The 24,846-nt window shown below is 39.2% G+C and overlaps 1 protein-coding gene across 13 annotated transcripts in view; it reads left to right on the top strand.

Moving 5' to 3' along the window:
• Window positions 1-24,846, top strand: part of AFDN (afadin, adherens junction formation factor) — a 143,523-nt gene that overhangs the window by 53,459 nt on the left and 65,218 nt on the right. For 9 of the 13 annotated variants that reach the window (XM_021670682.2, XM_064360459.1, XM_021670680.2 and 6 more), the window contains exons 7-12: window positions 7,930-8,041; window positions 9,662-9,829; window positions 13,211-13,255; window positions 16,227-16,321; window positions 17,241-17,503; window positions 21,364-21,433. In XM_021670682.2, the coding sequence (XP_021526357.1) occupies window positions 7,930-8,041; window positions 9,662-9,829; window positions 13,211-13,255; window positions 16,227-16,321; window positions 17,241-17,503; window positions 21,364-21,433 (753 nt within the window). The remainder of the gene's footprint in view (window positions 1-7,929; window positions 8,042-9,661; window positions 9,830-13,210; window positions 13,256-16,226; window positions 16,322-17,240; window positions 17,504-21,363; window positions 21,434-24,846) is intronic. The other 4 variants (XM_021670688.2, XM_064360460.1, XM_064360454.1 and 1 more) reach the window with 1 other exon arrangement.

Genomic DNA, 24,846 nt, shown 5'->3' with positions numbered 1-24,846 from the left:
GTAGAAGTATGGTGGTAAATACGAGTTGTGACATGTAAAATAAACAAGTAGCCAGCAAATTCCTGAAGATATTTCTATGAGCATGTATTTTTTGTAGTATTCTGTGTGTAGCAATAAAAAAGAAGTGGACGTGCCCAGCACTAAGAAGTGCTTATACCACTAAGTGACATGTTGCTCTACAGCATCAATTAGGTCTCCACCAGTTTACCTGGAGATACGTGCAGGCACACTTCAGAGACATTGCAGGCTTGGTGCCAGACTGCCACAGTTAATCTAGCATCACAGTAAAGTGAGTCACACAAATTTTTTGGTTTCTCAATGCATATGAAAGTTATGCTTCTGCTATACTGTAGTCTATTAAGTATTAAGTGTGCAGTAGCATCGTGTTTAAGAAAAAAGGTACCTACCTTAATTTAAAAATACTCTATTGCTTAAAAAATTCTAATGATCATCTGAGCCTTCAGTGAGTTGTAGTCTTTTTGCTGGTGCAGGGTCTTGCCTGGATGTTGATGGCCACTGATTGACCAGGGTGGTGGTTGCTGAAAGTTGAGGTGGCTGTGGCGACTTCTTAAAATACAACAAACGAAGTTTGCTACATTAATTGACTCTCCTTTCACAAAACAGTTCTCTGTAGCATACAATACTGTTTGATAGCTTTTTATGTATAGTAAAGTTTCTTTCAAAATTGAAGTCAGTCCTCCCAACCCCTGCCACTGCTTTATCAACTAAGTTTGTGTAATATTTGAAATCCTTTTTTGTCATTTCAACAGTGTTCACGTCATCTTCACCAGGAGTTGATTCTATAAGAAACTACTCTCTTTGCTTATTCATAAAAGGCAGCTCCTTGTTCAAGTTTTATTGTGAGATTGCAGCAATTCAGTCACATCTTCAGGCTCCATTTATAATCTCAGCTCTCTTCCTGTTTTCACCTCATCTTCAATTACTTCCTTCACTGAAGTCTTGAACACCTCCAAATCATCTATAGGGTTTGAATCAACTTCTTCCAAACTCCTGTCAGTGTTGATACTTCTCCTTATCCCATGAATCGTTAATGTTGTAATGGCATCTAGAACAGTGAATACTTTCCAGGTTTTCACCCCACATTTATCAGAGGAAGCACTCTCTATGGCAGCTATAGCCTCACGAAATGGATTGCTTAAATAATAAGACTTGAAAGTCAGTCACTCCTTGATCCATGGGCTGCAGAGTGGGTGTTGCTTTTGTAAGCATGAAAACAATGTTAATCTCCTTGTACATCTCCACCAGAGCTCCTGGGTTACTAGATGCCTGGTCAGCAAGCAGTAATATTTTGCAAGGCTTTTTTTTTTCTCTGAGTAGTAGGTCCCAACAGTGGGCTCAAAATACTCAGTAAGCCATGCTGCAAATACATGTGTTGACATCTAGGATTTGTTGTTCATCTATAGAGCACAGGCAGAGTTGATCTGTATAATTCTTAAAAGTTCCAGAATTTTCAGAAAGGTAAGTGAGCATTGGTTTCAACTTAAAGTCACCAGCTGCATTTGCCCCTAACAAAAGAATCAGCCTGTTCTTTGAAGCTTTGAAGCCAGCCAGTGTCTTCTCTCTAGCTAGAGAGTCCTAGATGGCTTCTTCTTCTAGTAGAAGGCTTTTTCATCTTCATTGAAAATCTGTTGTTTAGTGTAGAGACATTCATCAATGATCATAGCTAGATCTTCTGGAGAACTTGCTGCAGCTTCTGCATAAGCGGTTTCACCTTGCCCTTTTATTTTATGGAGGTGACTTCATTTCCTAAACCTCACAAATCAGCCTCTGCTAGCTTCAGACTTTTCTTCTGCATCCTTCTCACCTCTCTCAGCCTTCATAGAATTGAAGAGAGTTAGGGCCTTACTCTAGAGTAGAATTGGCTAGAATGTTGTGGCTGATTTGGTCATTTATCCAAACCATTCACACTTTCTCCATATCGGCAGTAAGGCTGGTTCTTTCTTACCATTCATGTGTTCATTGGAGTAGCACTTTTAATTTCCTTTAAGAAGTTTTCCTGGGAGAGAGATTCAAGATGGGTGATCACTAGCAGCTCGGGATTGTAGCTCTCAGTGAAAGTGCAGAGAACGAGAGGACGCCACACTTTCAGACGAATTTTTGTTGCTCATGGACCAGGGGATTCTCAGCGGAGGAGCCCCACGGGTCGCCAGCGCGACTCTTGTGGCCGGCGTGGTGGTTTTGCCGGTGCCTCGGAGCAGCGATTCTTGGTGCAGAGTGAGCGGGACTGAGTCCCCTTTTGGCCAATGTTGTTTGGAGCTCCGGGAAGACAGAGTCGCCTGTTCAGCTGATTGAAGGACGGACTCAAGAGGGGAGCTAGACCGGAGATTCCTGGGCAGAAAAACACCATCAATCTTAACGCCGCTGTTTTGGCCGGTGCAGTGGATTGCTCGGATTTCGGTGCTGGGAATCAACAAGTTGGACTTCCACGCAGAGACCTAATTTGAAAGTCGGTAATCACAAAGACGACAGGTGGATAAATTTACAAAGATGGGAAGAAACCAGCGTAAAAAGGCTGAGAATACCCAAAATCAGAATGCCTCTCCCTCTACAAGGGATCACAGTTCCTCATCAGCAACAGAACAAGGCCTGATGGAGAACAAGTGCGTTCCATTAACAGAAGTAGGTTTCAGAAGGTGGATGGTAAGAAACTTCTGTGAATTAAAAGAACTTGTTCTAACCCAATGCAAAGAAACTAAGAACTTTGAAAAAAGGTTTGACGAAATCCTAATGAGAATAGACAATTTAGAGAGGAATATAAGTGAATTAATGGAGCTGAAAAACACAACACGAGAACTTCGCGAAGTATGCACAAGTTTTAACAGTCGAATTGATCAAGCAGAAGAAAGGATATCAGAGGTCGAAGACCAACTTAATGAAATAAAACAAGAAGTCAAGATTAGAGAAAAAAGGATAAAAAGGAATGAGCAAAGTCTCCAAGAAATATAGGACTATGTGAAAAGACCTAATCTACATTTGATAGGTGTACCTGAATGTGACGAAGAGAATGAATCCAAGTTGGAAAATACTCTTCAGGAGATTATTCAGGAAAACTTTCCCAACCTAGTAAGGCAGGACAATATTCAACTCCAGGTAATACAGAGAACACCACAAAGATATTCCTCAGGAAGATCAACCCCAAGGCACATAATTGTCAGATTCATTAGGGTTGAAATGAAGGAGAAAATACTAAGAGCAGCCAGAGAGAAAGGTCAGGTTACCCACAAAGGGAAGCCTATCAGACTTACAGCAGATCTCTCAGCAGAAATCCTACAAGCCAGAAAAGAGTGGGGGCCAATATTCAACATCCTTAAAGAACTTTCAACCCAGAATTTTATATCCAGCCAAACTAAGCTTCACAAGTGAAGGAAAAATAAAATCTTTTGTGAACAAGCAAGTACTTAGAGATTTCACCATCACCAGGCCTGCTTTACAAGAGCTTCTGAAAGAAGCACTACACATATAAAGGAACAACCAGTATCAGCCTTTCCAAAAATATATCCAAAAGTAAACAGCATTAACATAATGAAGAACTTACATCAACTAATGGGCAAAACAGCCAGCTAGCATCAAATGGCAGTATTAAACTCACATATATTATTAAGTGGATAAAAAGCCAAAACCCATCGGTATGCTGTATCCAGACCCATCTCACATGCAACGATAACACAAAGACTCAAAACAAAGGGACGGAGGAAGATTTACCCACCAAACGGAGAGCAAAGATAAATAAATAAATAAAAAGCAGGAGTTGCAATTCTCACCTCTGATAAAATAGACTTTAAAGCAACAAAGAGCAAAAAGAGGCAAAGAAGGATATTACATAATGGTAAAAGGATCAATGCAACAAGAAGAGCTAACGATCCTAAATATACACGACTGATCAACAAGATAGAAAATTAACAAGGACATCCAGGACTTGAACTCAGACCCGGAACAAGTAAACTTAATAAACATTTATAGAACTCTCCACTTCAAATACACAAAATACACATTCTTATCAGTACCATATCACACCTATTCCAAAAGTGACTACATAATTGGAAGTAAATCACTCCTCAATAATTGCATAGCATTTCATGGGTTTAAATGAAATATTGGTTGGCTGCTTGTTTGTTATTTTCTTCCCTTATTCTCCTGTCTCCATTGTTAAGCACAATTATTGGCATAAAAGAGGTTTTCAATTCCCATTTTTAGACTGCATTCTAGCCTGGGCAATAAAGCAATACTCCCATTCTCTCTCCCTCTTTCTCTTCGTTTTTCTTCCTCTTCTTCATTCTTTTTTTCTTTCTCTCTCTCTCTTCCTTTTTTTTTTTTCTTCTTAAAAAAAAAAGTTTTCCTTTGCTTTCATAACTTGACTGGCACCAAGGGGTCTAGCTTTCTGCTTGTGTTGGCTTTCGTCATGCCCACCTTGCTATATTTAATCAATTTTTAGCTTTTGATTTAAAGTGAGAGACGTGCAGCTTTTCCTTTTACTTAGAGGTCATTGTAGGGTATTCATTGGCCTAATTTGACTATTATTATGTCTCATAGACTAGGGAGGCCCCAGGAGAACCAGAGGGATGGGGAGTAGAACATTCAGAACACACACATTTATCAGTTAAGCTTGCCATCTTATATGGATACAGTTCATGACACCCCAGAACGTTAGAAGAGTAACATCAGAGATCACAGATCACCTTGACAGCTATAATAATAATAAGAAGAAAAAGATTGAAGTATTGTGAGAATTAATACAGTATACACAGACACAAAGTGAGCCAGGCTGTTGGAAAAATGGCACCAGTAGGTGTGCTCAATGCAGGCTTGCCACAAACTTTCAACTTGTATTTGTTTTTTCTTAAAAGAGCAGTATCTGTGAGGCACAATAAAGCAACAAAGTGTGCCTGTACATTTACAAATACCCTGTCTTTGTAAAAGCAGTCACCATAAACAAAACCAAATAACACAGTGCTGTGTGTGTTTACATGAGCAAATAGAAAGGTAAATGCATGGAAAAGATACTAATCGCTTACAAACCAAGTTGTAAGGGAGGAAAAGACTTTTAAAATGTATTACATGATTAAGATAGGAATCTCATTATAAAATAAATGCATAAAAGTAATTATTGAAAATACAGTCATAAAATATAGTTATCTCACAGTATTTTTTTTTCTTCCTTGTGCTTTTTCTGTTTTTGAATTTTTTACGGTGAACTTGTGTTATTCAGAATCAGAAAGAAATATGGCAAAGCTCATTTCATCATGGGGATGGGAGAAGATAGATGAGCATGGGTAATTGGTAATTTGATGCACCTTTTTATTTGGCCTTTATTTAGTAGGAAGTAGTAAGAAATAGTGTTGATTAAAATTGAAGAAATAAAGGTCATCTCAGAAGTGAAATTTAAAAATTTATACTTCTAAATGAGAGTTCATGCATAAACGTGTCATGGACTAGGATTCTGCCATACTTTGTGGGGCGTTGATGGGGTAAGGTTGGAAGGTTGTATAGTCAAGGTAATCGTGCATTCTCTCTGAAGGAAAAACAGTTGACCTAGAGGATGTTGTGGTGTATTGCCCTGACAGTTACATGAAGTAAAAGAGAGCTCCGTTATGATCCAGGACCTTGTAAGATAATCACTTACCTGTTCAGAAGAACTATGTAGCAAGCATAGTTACATATATATAAGAGACATAATTTACCTATAGAATAATTAAGTCCATGGATATGATGGATTTTATAAGTGTTCCTTATACTTAAATTTGATTAGTAACTGCTGTACAAAGTTCTGTAAGTCAGAATACTGTTAGTGAAACAGCAGTGTACATAGGGTCCATACTACTGAACAGAGGCTTGATGTTCTCTGAGCTGTGTCCCCTCAGCTGTTGGTGGTGTGAACACAGGGCAGGAACTTGAAACCCTGTCTGTACTAAAAATACAAAAATTAGCTGGGTGTGGTGGCGGGTGCCTGTAATCCCAGCTACTTGGGAGGCTGAGGCAGGAGAATCGCTTGAACCCAGGAGGCAGAGGTTGCAGTGAGCTGAGATCGCGCCACAGCACTCCAGCCTGGGCAACAGAGTGAGACTGCATCTCAAAAAGAAAATAAAGAATGCCTAGTGTTGCATCTGATACCTGGTGTTGCTCTAGTATTTGCCAAGGGAATGTTTATGTTGATAAGTGTATATAAGTCTATTTAATAATAAACCATTCTATAAAATTGCATATGATAAACTTTTAAGCATCTTTATCCTTTCAGTAATTTTTGGCTGATTTTTGCTGTTAAAAATGAGAAAGTGAAAGAGCACCATTAATTGGGGTTTTAAAGTTGTGAAAGCCTGTCTTGAAATTTTATTGACAGCCTCTTATGAGGTCATTTGATAATTTCTATTGAGTGTTTCCTCTAGTTTTGGTTGTCTGTTCTATTATTTTCTAACCAGTTTTCTTTTGCAAGATTAGGCAGTACAAACCAGGAGTTGATTATTGTTTTGCCTTGATTTAGAAATTCTTTATCTTCTTAGCTTGCCATTTTATAAATTATAGCTGTTTTCATACTCTTTATTCATTATTGTATCTATTTAATTATTCAATAAATTTTCTCCTAATTGTTAGATATTATCCTGGGATAAGAAGAAGCTGCCTTTAAAGCTTATTATAAAGGGAGATGGAAAGACTAAGAAATAGAAAACAAGAAGCTTTTCTATTAGAATGAAAATTATACTTAAGCTGAAGGATGACTGGATGTTATTAGACATGAAAGTTGGGGCAAGAGGCATCATGGAAGCATGATATATGTCGCCGAGTCTGAGGATTCCGCTTCCATGTGACTTGGCTCTAAATGTTTGATAAAGATTGAGGCTAAAGAGATGCGTGAAGGTCAGATCCTGAAGCAGTATGTGTTCTAAGCCAAGATACTGGATTTATGAAACACTATGAAGAAAGACTGAATAATTTATAATAAGATGTGTTATAATTGATTTGTCTTTTGAAGGTAATTGAAGCAGTGTAGATAGAAATTACCAGGTTCTATAGAAGAGTCTAACTCCTTTGGTATGTGAGCATGAGGATTCATTTGGGTGGTGAGGTGTATTAAGATAACATCATTACATTAATTACAGGTTGGAAGTAATGTTTATATGCCAGTGACTTGGCCTTCTTTTCTTACTCTCTCTAATCCTGTGTCGCTTCTTAGCAGTGCATTAGAGTGAAGATGGAGCACAAACCCAGAGGCTGGAAGAGTATTGGACAACCATCATCTCCCACTCGCCTCCTTCAGTGTTTTTGGGGCTTTCTTAGATGATTCAAAAAATTGTTTGGCTATACTAAAAACATAATAAAAAAGTAATACAGCATTATGAATTTTTAAGAGTTCAGTGAATACAGTATATTGAAAGAGATGCCTAAAAAAATTTGTTGAATCAGTGACTAGCCCTGTAATATTTCTAAATGGTCTGATTAAAATTTAATCTTAAAGGTTATTTACAAGAAAAGGAAAACTGTTCTGGCTTGTTGTGTGGTAGTTATCCAAAGAGATCTCAAATTATATGAACCCACTTTATAAAACTTGTTTGAATGTGAAAAGATGGGTTAAGGACCAGAGAGATTGAAATTTGCAATAATGAAGAAATTACGCAGAAGTTAACCATTACGACCTTTCCATATAAAAGGTTGTAAAAAAAAAATTCAATCTAGCTCTTTTTAGGGGCCAGGGGATTAAAAGCAGCCAAATTAGCTGGCTTAGCTTTTTATTATAGACTGTTTCGTTTCACTTTTATTGATTATTTTGATGATGAGTAAGACTTGTTTCTATGCTTAATCATTTCAGTTCTACAGTAACATTTTATTCATTCAAAAGCAATAAATGTATTCTTCTAAGTACTTGCTAACTTAGTTTCTTAGGCATGTTCACAGTTAATTATTTTTTTATTTTTTTAGGTTATGCTTCCTCCTGGAGCCCAGCATTCTGATGAAAAAGGTGCTAAAGAAATTATTCTTGATGATGATGAGTGTCCTTTACAAATCTTCAGGGAATGGCCAAGTGACAAAGGTAGTAACCTTATTAAAAGACTACTTACATCAGATTCCTACAGGGTACCCCGGTTGCTCAACTTAACACATGATGTTGGAGATGTGTACATAAATATTTAGGATGGCTTTTTGCTCTAAAGCTTTCTGCCTCCTTCATTGACTTGCTTGATGATTCCTGAGTGTTGCCTTTGTCCCTAAGACCACACTCAGCTTATCTGAGTTTCATGTGTAGGTAGACCTTGAACAAATGGTAATATCGCAGGTAAATAACACATCTCATTAAGAAACTAGAGTATTAGCACTACATCAAGAAGTGAAAGACTATTGTTATGTATAGTAGTAGAAAACACACTTCATGCTGACCAGATTAATTGTGTGGTGTTTGGACAAATTTGTTATGATGGAGAAAATGACCTCTTGTTACCCTGTAGATTGTCCAGTGATTTAGTCAGTTCAAATAATGAATTCACACTTTGCACTACCAAAACAATTTTCCCTAATTATTTTAAAGCAAAGTTTAAAGCTGTGTTTTTGAGAAAATACGGTTTTCTTTCAAATTCACATCATAAGTTAACTGTTAACTCCGTAGAGGGCCTTGCATTAATAATGACATAAAAATGTATTGCCAATTAATCATGTCAATATGGAATGTAGTTTTGAAACACTGAAAAAAATCCTTCCCAGCAAGCAAATTTCTAGCCTCCTTAAAACACTTGTTTAGTACTTTTAAAAAATAGTATAAAGTTAAAATTTTATTAAAGGCAAATTGCTTAAATTCTTTAAGTTGAATTTAATAAGAATCAGATCAACTAAAAATATACATATATTTTGTTAGTAGTAATAGAATGGTTCTTTTATTTCAGTAGATTTTTGGGGAACAGGTGATGTTTGGTTATGTGAATAAGGTTTTTAGTGGTGATTTCTGAGATTTTGGTGTACCCATCACCCTAAAAGTACTTTTATTTTTTTTGAGACCGAGTTGCCCTGTTGCCCAGGCTGGAGTGCAGTGACACGATCTCGGCTCACTGCAACCTCTGCCTCCCAGGTTCAAGCAATTCTCCTGCCTCAGCATCCTGAGTAGCTTGGGACTACAGGGGCGTGCCATCATGCCCGGCAAATTGTTTCTATTTTTAGCGGAGACGGGGTTTCACCTTGTTAGCCAAGATGGTCTCAATCTCCTGATCTTGTGATCCGCCTGCCTCAGCCTCCCAAAGTGCTGGGTTTACAGACGTGAGCCACAGTGCCCTGCCAAAAGTACATTTTTATATGTGTATTTGTGTGTGAATGTGTTTTTTATATATGCATGAATGTATTTATTGATCATAGAGTTGTTTACTAATGTAAGCATTTATTCTTAAACTCATGTATTGTTTTTCAAGCTTGTGATGTCTGAGGTAGCTGTTAATTTAGAATAATTTTTGGAAATTGTTTGCTGGAGCTTTTCAAACACACCAAGAGGCTAATATTTCCTCTATTGAGTAAAAGTATAAATTGGGTAAGCTTTAATCAGTGATTCCTTGGCAGATGTTTCTAAATTACCTGCATCTTCTTGAGAAAGCTTTGCACAGTTGACTGCCAGTCAGCTGGTGATCCTGACCAACCTGAGTCTGGCTGATGATTTCCAATGCTGCTGTTGTAGGGATTTTAGTCTTTCAGTTGAAGAGGAGGCCACCAGACCACATCCCAAAGAAAACGAAGAAACACTTGGAAGGGAAGCCACCCAAAGGAAAGGAGAGAGCCGAAGGGTCTGGCTATGGCTCCACCCTTCCCCCGGAGAAGCTGCCCTATTTAGTAGAGTTGAGCCCAGGTGAGAAAGCTGGTCACACCAGCAGATATTATAAATGTACATTTTTAGGTTTAAATCTTTGCACTTTCTAATGCATCTTCAAGTAGTCTTCTGTTGGCTGACTTCACATTTTTTTTTTTTAAAAAAGGTAACTATCATAACATTTTTTAAAAAGCTTAAAATTATAAAATATGTATATGTTTACATAAAAATGGTTCACATGGGCAAAAATGAGTATTAAGAAACAAAATTAAAATCATGTATAGACAGTTTTAAATTATTTTAATCCCTTAAAATTTTTTTTCCAAGATAACTTTCATAAAATATTAATCTACTAAAAATGACAAATTGATATTTACCCCTTCTAGGGCAGATTTCATAAAGGGGTGTGTGTGTGTGTCTGTCTGTTGTTTCTGATGCACGGACAATGTCTAAAAAGAATATTTTAAATCTTATATCTAAGAAACCCATCTTAGTAAGAGGAAGGCTATTTGTTTGATCTTAAAGTAACAGACTACGTTTATTTTCTCATGAGTCCTCTAAGTGTTTTGTTTGTAGAACTCTCATACCCTAAAGCTGTTGGGTCAGTTTAGCCATTGGGTAGAGAAATACCTGGTCATTATTAAGGCAATGTTTTACACACACATCCCTAGGTAGAGTGTGTATTTGCACATAGGTATGCTGTACATGACCTTTATCACTAAGCTAGCATTACTTCATTTCTTATTTAGTTATAAAATGCTATTATATGACCTGTATTATACAATACTATGAAGATCAGAGTATTGCACCCCATCCCAAGCTGCATTTAATGAAAGCCCAGTTAGTAATCACAGAAAAAATTAGCAGAAAATTGAACCAGTTATGTGTATGATACATGGCTCTATGAGCATGAATTATATTTTTTTCTGATTTTTTAGCTTTTATTTTTATTTACAAGGTTTGTTTAGTTTCTTGCAGTTAGGTTATTGTAATTAACTAATGATTAGATATGATATTTGTTGTCCAGCAGTCTCATGGTACAGTAAGTTATATCAATACAGAAAGTGATGGTATCATTTTGATGCCACAGTTAGTGGCAGTGTGGCTTTAGGTAGTAGCTCTATACCTAATTATGTATAAAAATTAATTGAGTAGCTATTTGTGAGGAATATATTGCTGTTGCTGACCTCAGTTCTCTGGTGGAAAGTTTCATTTGAAGTTTTATTATCTCACTATGTGACATGGTAAAAGCCCCATAAAACTGCATACTTCAACCATACCTCGGCTTTCTGTTGAAACTGCTCTCTATAACCCAAATGTGAATAAGTAATTAAGGACTGTAATTTCCACCCTACGCAGACAATGTGTAAGCAAATGCTAATCTTGACTTTTGTGAACCACTTAAGTAACAATCAGAATGTCAAAAAGTCCCCTGGCCCTCGGAGAGTCCGGAGCCCCTGGAGCCCCTCACCCTCATCTCCACCCAGGAGGTGATTTACAGAATCCACTAGCCCTCAGAATGTCTGAAGCCCCTCACCCCCCACCCCTGCCCCTCACTCTCACTCCCGAGGTGGTTTAACGGGTATAAAAGGTCTTGACACCCTCCTTTCTGTGCCATGGAGAGACGAGAGTCCTCCGTGGCCGCCGGCAATAAAGACCCTGCAATTTGGCATCCTTTTGTCTTGGTGTTGACTTTCTATGCTCGGGCCACTACAACAACTGTAGTTTGGAAACACATCCCAGTATTGTTGTGTGTCTATGTGTGTGAGAGCATTGGTGTTTGGTTATCTGAGGGAATGAATGGCAGTTGTGAGACAGCCATTAGTTTTTGAACTTTAAATTTTTTAGGCTCTTTTTTGGGTATTGGGCTGCCCTTTAAAATTTTATATTAAATTCTAGAAACTAATGATTTTTTCCAAATCCAAATTTTTGAGGATTTGAGAGTGTTAAGCCCTTAGAGAAATTGATAAATAGCAGCCGACAGAATAACTTTCAGATGAGTAATGGACAGTTTATTTTGGTAGACAGCAGACAAGATGAGCATTCATTCATTCACTTACACATTTGATGAATATTTATTGAATACTTGTTGTGTGTCATACCGTGTTCTGGGCCTTGGAGGTAGAGTACCAAAACAGATTAAACCCCTTCTCCTTGGGAATTTATATTCTAGTGAGAATTGTTATTTTGACTGCTTATTTCATACTTAAGAGTCTCTCAGGTAATCAAATATATAGAATTTTTTTGTAGATATGGAGTAGATCATAGTTTTGTACTACTTTTGGCCAAATATTGACAGCAGCATATATTACATGGTTATTAATACACTGCCTTCCTGTTGACACGCTGCTGCCTTTAGTCAGCATTCACTGACCCTTCTACTTTAGGCAAAGCAATGGATACAGAAGGCATAAGTTCATTCCTGCCTTCAGGTAATTCACACAGCCAGAGGGAATCACAGTGCCATGTGACCCCCGTGACTCTGCCTCTAGTCCCTTCTCTCCTGGGCCCTGCGGGCTGCCCTTGGGATAGCTGTACTTGTTGTTCCACAAGTGTGTGAAGTTCAGGTCTGGTGCCACTATTTTAAGGGTGACCTAGGAGGTTGGTGGCAGGCCTGAGTGCAAGGCCAGGATCTTCCCTGCACCAAAGCCATGCTCTTTGATTGAGTCCTAATGTCTTTTTAGGTTTTTATTATTATTCATTGCTCACAGTTAGCATGCTGAATGAAAGTGATCTATTTTCCATTTATGAGAAAATAATATTCATACGTAATGATTTATAGTCAGTGGATAAGTACTGTATTTCCAGCACACTGTCAGCCGAACACACCCTCACTGCTGAGGTCCTGCTGGCTGTGGAGAGGAGTTTTCCCAGCACATTGTCAGCCAGGCACATCCTCACTGCTGAGGTCCTGCTGGCTGTGGGGAGGAGGTTTCCCAGCACATTGTCAGCCAGGAACATCCTCACTGCTGAGGTCCTGCTGGGCATGGAGGAGAGGTTTTTGAGATGTGGCCGTGAGCTAAACATTGTCTTTTAGAGAAATGGGGAGCAAATATGTGATTTCGTTCTTTTCTTTGAATTTGAACGTGTTCGTTAAACAGAAGAAATCAGCCCAGTGGGGTGGTAGCCTCTGTATGATTAACTCACTGTTGTTGTCCTGCTGCTTGGTGACTCACCTGTTGTCCTGCTGTTTCCCTTAACAGTCTACATTGGTTTCTAAAACACTGACTGGGGCACTAGTATAATCTTGTCCTCACAAAAGCTGATAGGTGAAGTGTACCTTTTCTTCCTTTGAAACATGTCTCACTGAAGTTCACCCTCTACGTCTCTTCTCCTCCTTCCCTCTTCCGCGTGTTCTGCATGATCTCTGTTCTGCTGATGCTGCCTTCACCTGGGTCCTGGCATGTTTCTTAACCCCAGGGAGAAGGAATCACTTTGCCTACTACAACTATCACACTTATGAAGGTAATGCTATGCTTACTACTACTTTTGTAACTAGAGCACTAACAGAACCTCATGGGCAAAATAGTGTTGATGATCAAATATCTTATGTATCAGTTTTTCTGTTGATGTAAATAACCTATTTTAAGACATTTAATGTACTACCATTTTATGTGTACCTAGTAAGTTTTCGATACCCAGAGCTCGTTTCATTTACTAGAAGCTTACTTTGCTGCTTTATTTTCCCAGGTTCACCCTGGGAAGGAACCGAAGGGAAAAGCAGCATTGGCTGTGGAGGGATGCTGGGGAGGAACGACAGAGTGCCGCTTCAAAGCTCTGCCTGGGCGGTGCTCGGCCAGTCTGCTTCCCTTCATCTGTAAAATAAGAAAACTTTTTGACAGCAGTGCTGTTACTGTCTGTAGTGGGATTGCTTAGATTTGTCTCTACTCTTTAGGATGCTCCAGATTTATTGTCATCTATGGGGAGGAAAGAGACTCAGGCACTTTGGGCAGAAATCGGCTGTTTGTAGAATATTTGTTGAGGAAGGGGAGAAAATTTGGGATTTTTGGTTTTGGCGACAGTGTTCTGTGTTACTCCCTGTGGGGTAACTGTCCTGATGAAGAGAGGGAATGGGCTGTTACACTCTCCCTTTCCTCCCCAGCTCAAACCAGACACCTATTCTCCAGTAAATCCTGTGGCCACCATGCAGGTTCTTCAAAATCTGTGATAGCTTTAACTATGGTTTTCTATTAGTACTGTGAAGTAGTAAGAAGAGAGAACCTGGAAGGAGGTTTATTTCTAATCTTTCTGTTGACAGAGTTCTGTTACCGTTGTGAGGTGAGAAGGGAGAGACTTGAGAAAGCAACTTGTATCTCCCCCTTTCTCTTTCTGTTTCGAAATCTGTTGATGTAGAAAGGCATATGATAGCTCTTTATTCCAAAAGAGACCTTTCAGAAGCATTCAGAATTCAGAAGAAGATGAATGTGAATTTTTCTTTCATCTCTAAACACACATTGTTCATGTTCTATTTTTAACTTTGCATTGAAATGTTTTTGTTTCACATGATTACCTATTTACTCCTTTTGCCTTCTTTATAATTTATTTGTGTAATTTCTCTGTGATTATATTGCATTCTGTTTTCTTTATTTTCAAATAATTATTCACTGCTGACACGTTAAGTCTTTATTGATGGCACTGATCATTCCACATTGAACCATATGTGGAATGATCAGTGCCAGGTTAAAGAGATGTTTTTTTTTTTAAACCTAGCCACCAGGGAGCTCAGAGATGAGGGAGATACATAGATGGAAATCCTCATACAGTACAGTTAGTGGTACAATTAATATAACAGAGATGGGGTGCTCTGGGAGTAGATAAGAGGGACACATTCCTTACCCGGGGGAGTCATCGGAACTGCCTTTGGTGTTTAAAACACAAAATAGTAAACATTACTGGCGGATTTGGACTCAGCAGATCTGGAAGGGAACAACTGGTGTTCAGGAAAAGCCCCAGATGATTTTGATGTCTTGTTCAGATCAGGACTTTATTAGAACAGTTGGAGTTGAAAATAAATATTTCAACACGATGTAAAGCAGCATAGACGATGAATGGGTTTTTTTTAATGGGTATTAGGCATTGATGTCTCTCAAGTACTTCAGTCTCCTCTTACCTTCACTCAGTGTCACAGATTTCTGAAATATTTCAGAACTAGGAAATTTTGTCATTAGAATGTAACTTTGTATACCCTAAAATTCACATCAATTCTAACAGAAGTTGCATTTTTGTAGTGTCTTTTGTCTGTGAGAGTTTAGCAGCACCACTGCTGAGAGATTTTAGCAGTCTCATACTCTGTGTACACTCATACCATCCAAACTGTTTTACCTGTGAAGCTCTCAAAGCTTACATTGCTAATCGCAGTGACTAGAGATTTTAACGGAATGGAATCAGCAGTTTTGAAAGTTAGAAGGCAGTCATAAACAGATCAGGGAGACTCTCACTGGCTCGGCCTTCTCCTGAGCTTTGATGGGTGTGCTTGCCACACTAGACTGACTGCCATGGCTGTGGTGCAGGTGCTGAGCTCTGCAGTCACATCATCATTCATGGCTCTGGAAGGCACATTTCTCATATGTCAATTCTGAAATCAGAAGACCTCATAATTAGCTAAGGTAATGACATGACATCGTCCTGGCCTGGGATCTAGTGGGTGAAGAACGAGAAAACATTTGTAGGTGTACTGGGACTAGAGGGCTTTGGCAGAGCAGCTTCCTCCTCCACCTCACCCTTTCCCTGTCATGGAAGGTCATAGAAATTAAACATTCCAATAGTTCATAAAGGTGTAAAATGATAAAAAAAAGCCAAAAAACCCAGTCTTCCTTTTACGCCAGTTCCATTCCAGGGAACTAACCACTTTTAACAGTAATTCTTAATCAATAATGGACAGCAGAATTACTTGGGAAGATTTTTCAGAGGATCCATGCTTAGGCGTCATCCCCAAGGATTTTGACCCAGGAGGTCTGTGGGGAGCTATGAGAATTGTACATTTAAAAACCTCCATCAGTGATTTAGCTGTGCTCTCAACCTGTATTGTGTTGTGTGCCCTAAGGGCAGCAAGAATACTACAGGAAAGATCTGGTCTGAAGGGAAGGCCTGTGTGTCTTTGATGAGCTTCATTTTGTTGACACGGTTGTTCCTCAGAATCATGAACAAAAATCCAGGACAGTGTGGTAGAGAAGACTTTTTTTTTTTTAACGTAGTTAGAATGTGTTGGAATTAATGCTTAGTGCTAGCTCTTTGTATTATCAGAAACTGCTATGTTTATTTCTTATTTTGAGTTTTCTGTATTCAGTTTGTTAAATTGTTATATAAGTTTGAAGAATTCTTTGAAAAGAAATCCTGAGAAGTGAGACCTGTAGTGCCTGAGATAACTTTTTGTTTGTTTGAAATAACATGACAAGAACATTAGACTTTGCAAATAGAGCTCTCTTCCTTCTCACAGATGGTTCTGACTCCAGAGATAAGCCAAAGCTTTACCGCCTTCAATTAAGTGTTACTGAAGTTGGGACAGAAAAGTTGGATGACAGCTCTATCCAGGTATGTAGTCTGAGCTTCCTGCTGCGACTCTGACATTTCGGGAGGCATAATGTATTGGACAGAACCTGCCACATGGTAATGAAAGAAGGAATTAGAAATACAGACTTTGTATTTAAATATAAATAATTTATCTAATCTAGGTCACTTTTCTCTGCTTTAGTGTGAAAACAGCAGAATGTGAGTTTATGTTCAAGCTCCACCTGTAAAAATTTGGGCTGGTGATGACATTGCTCTGAAACAGCTTCCTTGTCTCTAAAAGATGGTGATGATAATTTTATAGGTCTGTTTCAGAATTACAGGAGATAAGCTATGCAGAAGGGCTTATTGCTGGGTCTGACACACAGCAGTAGGCATTTGGTAAATTCTAATTAAATTTAGCTTAATATGGTTCTCAAATACTTAAAACAGAGCTTAACACATTCTTTGAATAAGTGAAGTCAGGATTTGTCACTTCTTTGAAGTTGGATTCAGGCAAATTACTCTTGCTCTGTACTTCTTATTTCTCAGTTGTAAGATGATGGGTTCAGATTGTTAATGTCATTTTCAATTCTGCCATTTCTTCTTTCTTAGCGCAGCAGTAAATAATAAAATAGATAGGAATCTTTAATCATAATGGTTGCATAAGTTTGTCCATTAACCATCCAACAAATAGTTGTTAAGATGACTGTATGCTTTCTAATGCCAAGTTACAGTATGCCTTAAGTCACTGGATGCTAAAAATATCTGATTGTTTTGACATTTTCTTTGATAGTTTAATTTTTTTTATACTATTGAGGGAAATTCACTTTAAAAGGCACTAAAAATCCAGAGCTCCTTAGGTTATCTTTATCATGAAAGAGGTACGCACAGTTCTCAAATTCTGTGGTTAAGCACTATGACCTTCATGAAGGGAGTTTCTTTGATTTCCTTCTGTTGACAGTTATTTGGCCCAGGAATTCAGCCCCATCACTGTGACCTCACCAACATGGACGGAGTGGTCACTGTGACGCCCAGAAGTATAGACGCAGAAACCTATGTGGAAGGCCAGCGCATCTCGGAAACCACCATGCTGCAGAGTGGCATGAAAGTGCAGTTTGGGGCGTCCCATGTATTTAAGTTTGTGGACCCCAGTCAGGATCATGCTCTTGCAAAAAGATCTGTGGATGGAGGCCTGATGGTTAAAGGCCCGAGACATAAACCTGGGTAAGTAGATTGGCCTTAAGGATTTAAAATGTTTTGATTATGCTTAAAGCAGTTCAGATTATTCATAGATAACTTGGCTTTTTATTTTTTGTTTCAATTTTTTAAAAAAAAATCAAAGCGAAGTTTGTGATTTTGGTTCCTATTGTTAACTTGGGTTGGCTTTAGAGGAAAGAAGAAAGGTCTTGACTTTGTCTTAAAATTGGAAGTTCTCACTGGTTTTAAATTGTTTATATTTTAATTTTTGTCTTTTTTTGGGGGGTTTTTTTTAGCCAATATACTAAAACAATACTTTTTCTTTTGTGAAAAAAACGTGGTGTTCTATGTAATTACTCAGTGTAGGTGAGATGATAAAATGTTTTGCAGTATTCTTTTCCACGGCTGATAATGAAACACAGGAAGATCTCTTCAGGAATTCAGAATGTTTTAGCTCCACCTAGTGCTTTTCTAAAGACGTGCATTGTGGGCCTAGTAAAGGAAAACAGACCAGATATTAGATAATGACTATCTAGTAAAATGTATTTGTAGGGAGGGAATATGGCTTCTCCTTAGGCTGTAATTTTTAAAACATACTGTTAAGCCAATTCATTATCTATTTTTCAGTCATGCTGCTTAAAACAACTGAAAAGTCCCCTACGGCATGAGCTTTCTTCCTGAAGAGCAGAAGCATAAACCTCATGGCCTTCGCTGCTTTGCCTTTCCCTTGTTTTGTTCTGTGGCCTTCCTTTGATTAGCCACCTAGACCTGACGCTTGGGGCCACGTGTGACTGTTTAGACTTAATGTCTTTCTTCAAGATGAACGCGTGGTGGATTATCACATATATTTATTTATTTATTAAAGTTCACAGCTATTTAAGATCCATCTCCAGCTGTTCACCTCACCTTGCGCTCCAAGTGTCAGCCAATGACCATACCTGTTATGTCCAAGGAGACCAGTATGTGCTTTTATTCTCTGCTTCCCAAGAAAACCCATTTCTTTCTGACACTTTCCTCTTTAAACTAATGTGTATTTAAACCCATCCTTCCATTCTTCACAACTTTTAACTGTTTCTGAAGGTGATGTTTTTCATTGATCTGCCGTGTCCCCAATTCCTGTCCCTTATCATAGCTTTACATGGGTTCTTTGCTTCAGTAGAGAGTCATGACTTTGTGCTTAAATGTTCATTTCAATCATCAACTTTTCTTCAGCCCTGTTTCTTCCCCTCAGCATCAGACATTTTGATCTGGTATATCTTGACTCCCTGTTTATTTTTAGGCTCACTGAGGTTTGTCCAAAGAGATTGTTTATTGTCTGAAACAGTTTTCTTCTGCTGTGTGTTACATGTTGTCTTTCAGTAGTACCTACAGTTACTGCCTCTTATTTACAGATGCCCTTTATTCCTGAGTTTTAACATATTTATTGTGATGAGTGTTATTCTTGGTGTTACTATCTGTCTCTGTTCTGTGTAGAAACACAACTCTAGGAGCAACCTGTGTCCCACACCTGGTCTGCCCTTCAGTTTTGCTTGTAATGTTTTTAAATGTGTGAGACAATTTCCTACTGTATTTTTGCCACATGGATCCTGCTTTGGAAGCCTGCAGATGTCTCTTCTTGTCATATTTCTGGCCAAAAGCAGAGATCCTCGAAGAGCATGGCTTAGATTTCAATGAGGAGAATGTGCTGTGAAATTTTGTTACTATTATTGTTTGTTTTTTCTGGCAAATCTAGTGGTGGTTGAATATACCATCCATAAAATTAGAAAGGACTCCTTTTTTTTTTTTTTTTTTTAGGATATTAATTTAGCTCTAATGTCAAATGATTGTGAAAGATTCTGGCTAGATAACGCACATAACCTCCAATGAAGATTTCATAGCGTATCTTCAAATCCTACTGATGGTTACAAGCGAGTAGCAAAGTTTGATATTGATAGTTTGGGAATTTTAGGGCCTTCCGGTGATACACTGACTCATTAATTGGTTTCTTCATCTAGTTTACAATTATCAAGCACCCAGGGCATGTGTTACTGTTCTATGAGTGCTGAGAGGAGTGACATGTGATTGTTGCAGTCAGAGGTCATAGTTTGATAATTTCAAAGTCGTGTATAAAGTTATTTTGGTCTCATGCACATATCCAGAATACAATACAAATGAGCCATGTTAAAGCTTGAAAGAGGTAGTTTTGGAGGGAAAAGTTAAAGAATTTTGCATGGTGGAATTTGCATTGTTGTTCTAGGATGATAATCGTAAGTGGAATCAAGAAGGCTTTGTTTCTACTCGCATACTACCCACAAGAGGAAGTTGGGGTGGACACTGCTATGTGCAGCTTTGGTAGGTGGCAGAGAAGTGGGGCTGCCATCATTATTTCTATTGTCAGAGCCGATAGCTGGACTCAGTCTCCCACTCAAACTACTGGGAGCCAGCAGAGCGTTTCCATGTTGTTGTGACTATCTCGGCAATAGATTATGAGTATTTAATTTCAGAAAATTAGTGATATATTGCAGAAAGTTGTGTACAGAAGGTTGACAATTACTTAGCCTGTAGTAAAAGCTTTTACTCTTTCAAAAGTCGCTATTTTAAAGCATGGTATTATTTTGCACTACAAGATGGTTTTATTTTCTTAGTGGTGAGATAGAAATTTGTACCTGCTTTTCTAATATGAAAAATTGTTTTCAACTTTTATATTACTTCCTTGTTCTTTCTTTTGGTTGAGCTTAAATAAAAGTTTCACATTACCATGCTGCTTTGATATTAGACCATATATTAATATTTTCCAAGTATTATAATAAGACATTTTATTCTTTTTAAGTTATCTTTTGCAGAAATCCAGGGTATTTAAATATTAATTCATCCTTGTTGGTTTTCAGGTGTTTTTAGGGCTTTTCTTGCGGAGGTGGGGAGGGCACTGTCCAGTGAGCTGGGACCAGTGAGTTGTATTCACCCTTCATTTGTGCTGAAGAATGTAGTGTGTCCCAGCGTTTTAGACTTTTCAATCTTTAAAGTGAGATTTTGCTTATGAGTTAATTTTTCAAAGTGACATGTTTAGAAGTTTTGATATTTTGAGATATTCGAATTATCTGTTTAAACTAGGATAATTCTTGATTTGCTTACTAACATTATCAGAAATTTCCCACTTTTTAATTTGTAGCCTAAGTAGTGATAATTATATGCTTTACAAAAATAATCAGATTGACTTTCAAATAGGAGAGCAGCTCACCCCATTCCTCATGCGTCACCTTCACTGTGTCCATAAATAGGGCCTCGGGCACCTCAGCCTTGTACACTTCATTTATATGCCATTTGCTGCCTGGATAGACTTGTGTGATGAAATAACCTGCTTTTTTATGTTCAGTTTCTTATATAGTTTAAAATACATATATACAATCAGGCCAAGCGCAGTGGCTCACGCCTGTAATCCCAGCACTTTGGGAGGCCAAGGTGGGCTGATCACCTGAGGTCAGGAGTTTGAGACCAGTCTGGTCAACATGGTGAAACCCCCTTTCTATAAAAATACAAAAATTAGCAGGGCATGGTGGCGCTTGCCTGTAATCCCAGCTATTTAGGAGACTGAAGCAGGAGAATCACTTGAACTCAGGAGGCGGAGGTTGCAGTGAGCCAAGATTGTGCCACTGCACTCCAGCCTGAGCAACAGATTGAGACTTCTTCTCAAAAAAAAAAAAGAAGATCCTGGTAATAGTGAGTATATACCAGTAAAGAAAGCTCATAAGTGGTTTTTTAATTCTGTAAGTTCATGTGCTGAAAATAGAGCAATTTCTTAAAAATCTTTGAACATTGAGCATTTTAGTTCTTCCTTGCTTATTAAGAAGAGACTATGCCTTGTCATTTGTGTTATTAAGTCAAGTGTGTTTCTTCTTTTATCCCATCAGAATTGTTCAGGAGACAACTTTTGATTTAGGAGGAGATATTCATAGTGGGACAGCATTACCGACAAGCAAGGTAGGTAATTATGTATTACCTGATAGGACTGTGCTTGCTTCACTTTATAGGACACCATGGATGAATATAGTTGTCTCCCCTCACTGCTAGGGGTTGCATTCCAAGACCTCCAGCGGATGCCTGAAACCATGGGTAATACAGAGGCCTATGAATACTGTGTTTTTTTTCTGTATTTATATACCTGTGATAAAGTTTAATTTATAAAATAAGCACACTAAGGCATTAACAACAATAAAGATAAATGGAACAATGTATATTATAACAATGTCCTCTAATAAAAGGTATGTTAATTTGGTCTCTGTCTTCTCTCTCAAAATATCTTATTGTATTGTCCTCACCTGCTTCCAGACTGCAGCGTACCTCGGGTAACTGAAACTGTAGAAAGTGAAACTGTGGATAAGGGGGACTACAGTAAACTGGTCATATGTGTACTTATAAAACATCTTTGTAAGAACAGATTTCACAGTGGTCCCTAAATGTGGATTGTCCTAATCTGCTGTGTTGTCTGTTAGTGATACAGAAAAGAAAGTTAGCAGACCATCCTTTTCTCTAGGGCCAGGATGTTGTGCTTTCTCTTTGAAGCAGAGCCTCCATGTTTTCTAGGCTTCTGTGTAGTTAGCCCTGCTCAGTGAGAATGTCCTTAATACACTCCTGCTCTTATTAACCCCTCAGTGTAGGTTCTAGATGCTATTCATCAGTTAACCTTCTCAGATACTTCACTTCCATAATTATCCCTTATCTCTTAAGTAATTAGTTCATTTCTTTTTTCATTTTCATTCTCTATTGCTGGATAACAACCACTCCAAATCTTAGTGGCTAAACAGCAGCCGTTTTATTTATTTACCATTGTGCAGTCTGGTTTGAGCTTACCTGGGCAGCTTGTTTGCTGGTGGTGACTGATGACTGGTATGACTGACTTTGTCTAGGAGATCAGTTGATGGCCAGTGGCTGGAACGCAGGGCCCACTGACCCTCTCTGTCTGTGCCGTCTCACGTCTTCTCCAGGGGACCTTTTGCCCCATCAGGGCAGCCAGGAGTTGTCATCTAGTCGTGCCTCACAAGAACCACGGAGCTTCCAGGCCTTCTTGAATGTCGTTTCCTCCACTTTTTATTGGTTAAATCAAATACAGGTCCAGTCTAGATTCAGGAGGAAGGGACTACCCAAGGTGTGATTCAATGAAGGCCATGATACAACAAATGCCTATGGTCCTGGAGTGTTCTCATCAGCATCAAAACATGTTACAGTCTCGTCTTAGAAAACTCTATACCCCTCCAGTTTTGACCCCATTTTTCTACTCCTGTTTGTTACACAGTTTCTTGGGGGGAAAAAAAAAAACTCATCTGTGGTTGCTGCCTCTACTTCCGAACTCCTTGTTCTTTCCTCTATTCCTGTTCATTTTCACCCTTCCCTCCACAGGGCCTGTCTGTCAGGGGAACTGATGAACTCCCAGTTCCCAAATCCAGCACTCATTTGTCCTGTGTTACTTATTGAAGGAGTTTTTAGCGAGGCCACTACCATGTACTTGATACACTTTCTTCTTTTGGCTTCTAGGGTATCACCCTCCTGATTTTTTCCCCCACGTAGTAGTGGTTTCTCCTTGCTTTGATTTGTTGATATCTCTTCCTCTTCTGTACCATCTGTTCTGTTCATACATCTTTCCTAGGTGAGCTTACCCTGTTGCTTAAGTTTAAATACCATCTAATGTTAATTGTTCCCTCGTGAACATGAGGTGAACCCTTTGGTTTTCTCCTCTCCAGACTCATATCTCTCTCTTTTTTTTTTTTTATATTAGACAGGGTCTGCTTTGTCGCTCAGGCTGGAGTGCAGTGGCACAATCTTGGCTCACTGCAGCCAGTGCCTCCCAGGTTCAAGTGATTCTCCTGCCTCCGCCTCCTGAGTAGCAGGGATTACAGGCATTCACCACCATTCTTGGCTAATTTTTGTGTTTTTAGTAGAGATGGGGTTTTGTCATGTTGTCCAGGCTGGTCTTGAATTCCTGAGCTCAGGCAGACCGCCTGCCTCAGCCTCCCAAAGTACTACCGTCTGCAGCGTTGAGGGCGGTTCTGCCAAAGTGCTAGGGTTACAGGTGTGAGCCACCACACCCAACCCTGACTCATATCTCTAAAGGCTTATTTGACATTCATTTGCATATCCTATGCATATTTCAAAATAAGCCTAGTTGAAACAAGACTAGATTTTCTCTGTCAACAAACTTTACCTGATCCTTCCTCATCTTAGAAGATGATGTTACCATCTGCAGCATTGAAGACAGTACTACCATCTGCAGCATTGAAGATGGTACTATCATCTACAGCATTGAAGGCAGTTACTACCATCTGCAGCGTTGAAGACGGTATACCATCTGCGGCGTTGAAGACAGTACTACCACCTGTGCCGTTGAAGGCGGTACTATCACCTGCAGCATTGAAGACGGCACTACCACCTACAGCGTTGAAGACGGTACACCATCTGCAGCGCTGAAGACGATACTTCCATCTGCAGCATTGAAGACGGTACTACCACCTACAGCGTTGAGGACGGTACACCGTCTGCAGTGCTGAAGACGATACTTCCACCTGCAGCATTGAAGGCGGTACTACCACCTACAGCGTTGAGGACGGTACACCATCTGCAGCGCTGAAGACGATACTTCCATCTGCACCATTGAAGGCAGTACTACCACCTACAGCGTTGAAGACGGTACACCATCTGCAGTGCTGAAGACGATACTTCCATCTGCAGCATTGAAGACGGTACTACCACGTACAGCGTTGAAGACGGTACACCATCTGCAGTGCTGAAGACGATACTTCCACCTGCAGCATTGAAGGCGGTACTACCATCTACAGCGTTGAAGACGGTACACCATCTGCAGCGCTGAAGACGATACTTCCATCTGCAGCATTGAAGGCAGTACTACCACCTACAGCGTTGAAGACGGTACATCATCTGCAGCGCTGAAGACGATACTTCCACCTGCAGCATTGAAGACGGTACTACCACGTACAGCGTTGAAGACGGTACACCATCTGCAGTGCTGAAGACTATACTTCCACCTGCAGCATTGAAGACGGTACTACCACGTACAGCGTTGAAGACGGTACACCATCTGCAGCGCTGAAGATGATACTTCCATCTGCATCATTGAAGACGGTACTACCACCTACAGCGTTGAAGACGGTACACCATCTGCAGCGCTGAAGACTATACTTCCACCTGCAGCATTGAAGGTGGTACTACCACCTACAGCGTTGAGGATGGTACACCATCTGCAGTGCTGAAGACGATACTTCCACCTGCAGCATTGAAGGTGGTACTACCACCTACAGCATTGAAGACGGTACACCATCTGCAGTGCTGAAGACGATACTTCCACCTGCAGCATTGAAGGTGGTACTACCACCTACAGCGTT

This window comes from Aotus nancymaae, unplaced genomic scaffold (genome assembly GCF_030222135.1).
Source record: "Aotus nancymaae isolate 86718 unplaced genomic scaffold, 86718_ANA_hifiasm-v0.15.2.pri h1tg000040l, whole genome shotgun sequence".
Lineage (NCBI taxonomy): Eukaryota > Metazoa > Chordata > Mammalia > Primates > Aotidae > Aotus > Aotus nancymaae.
This window is presented reverse-complemented; position numbering and strand designations above follow the sequence as displayed.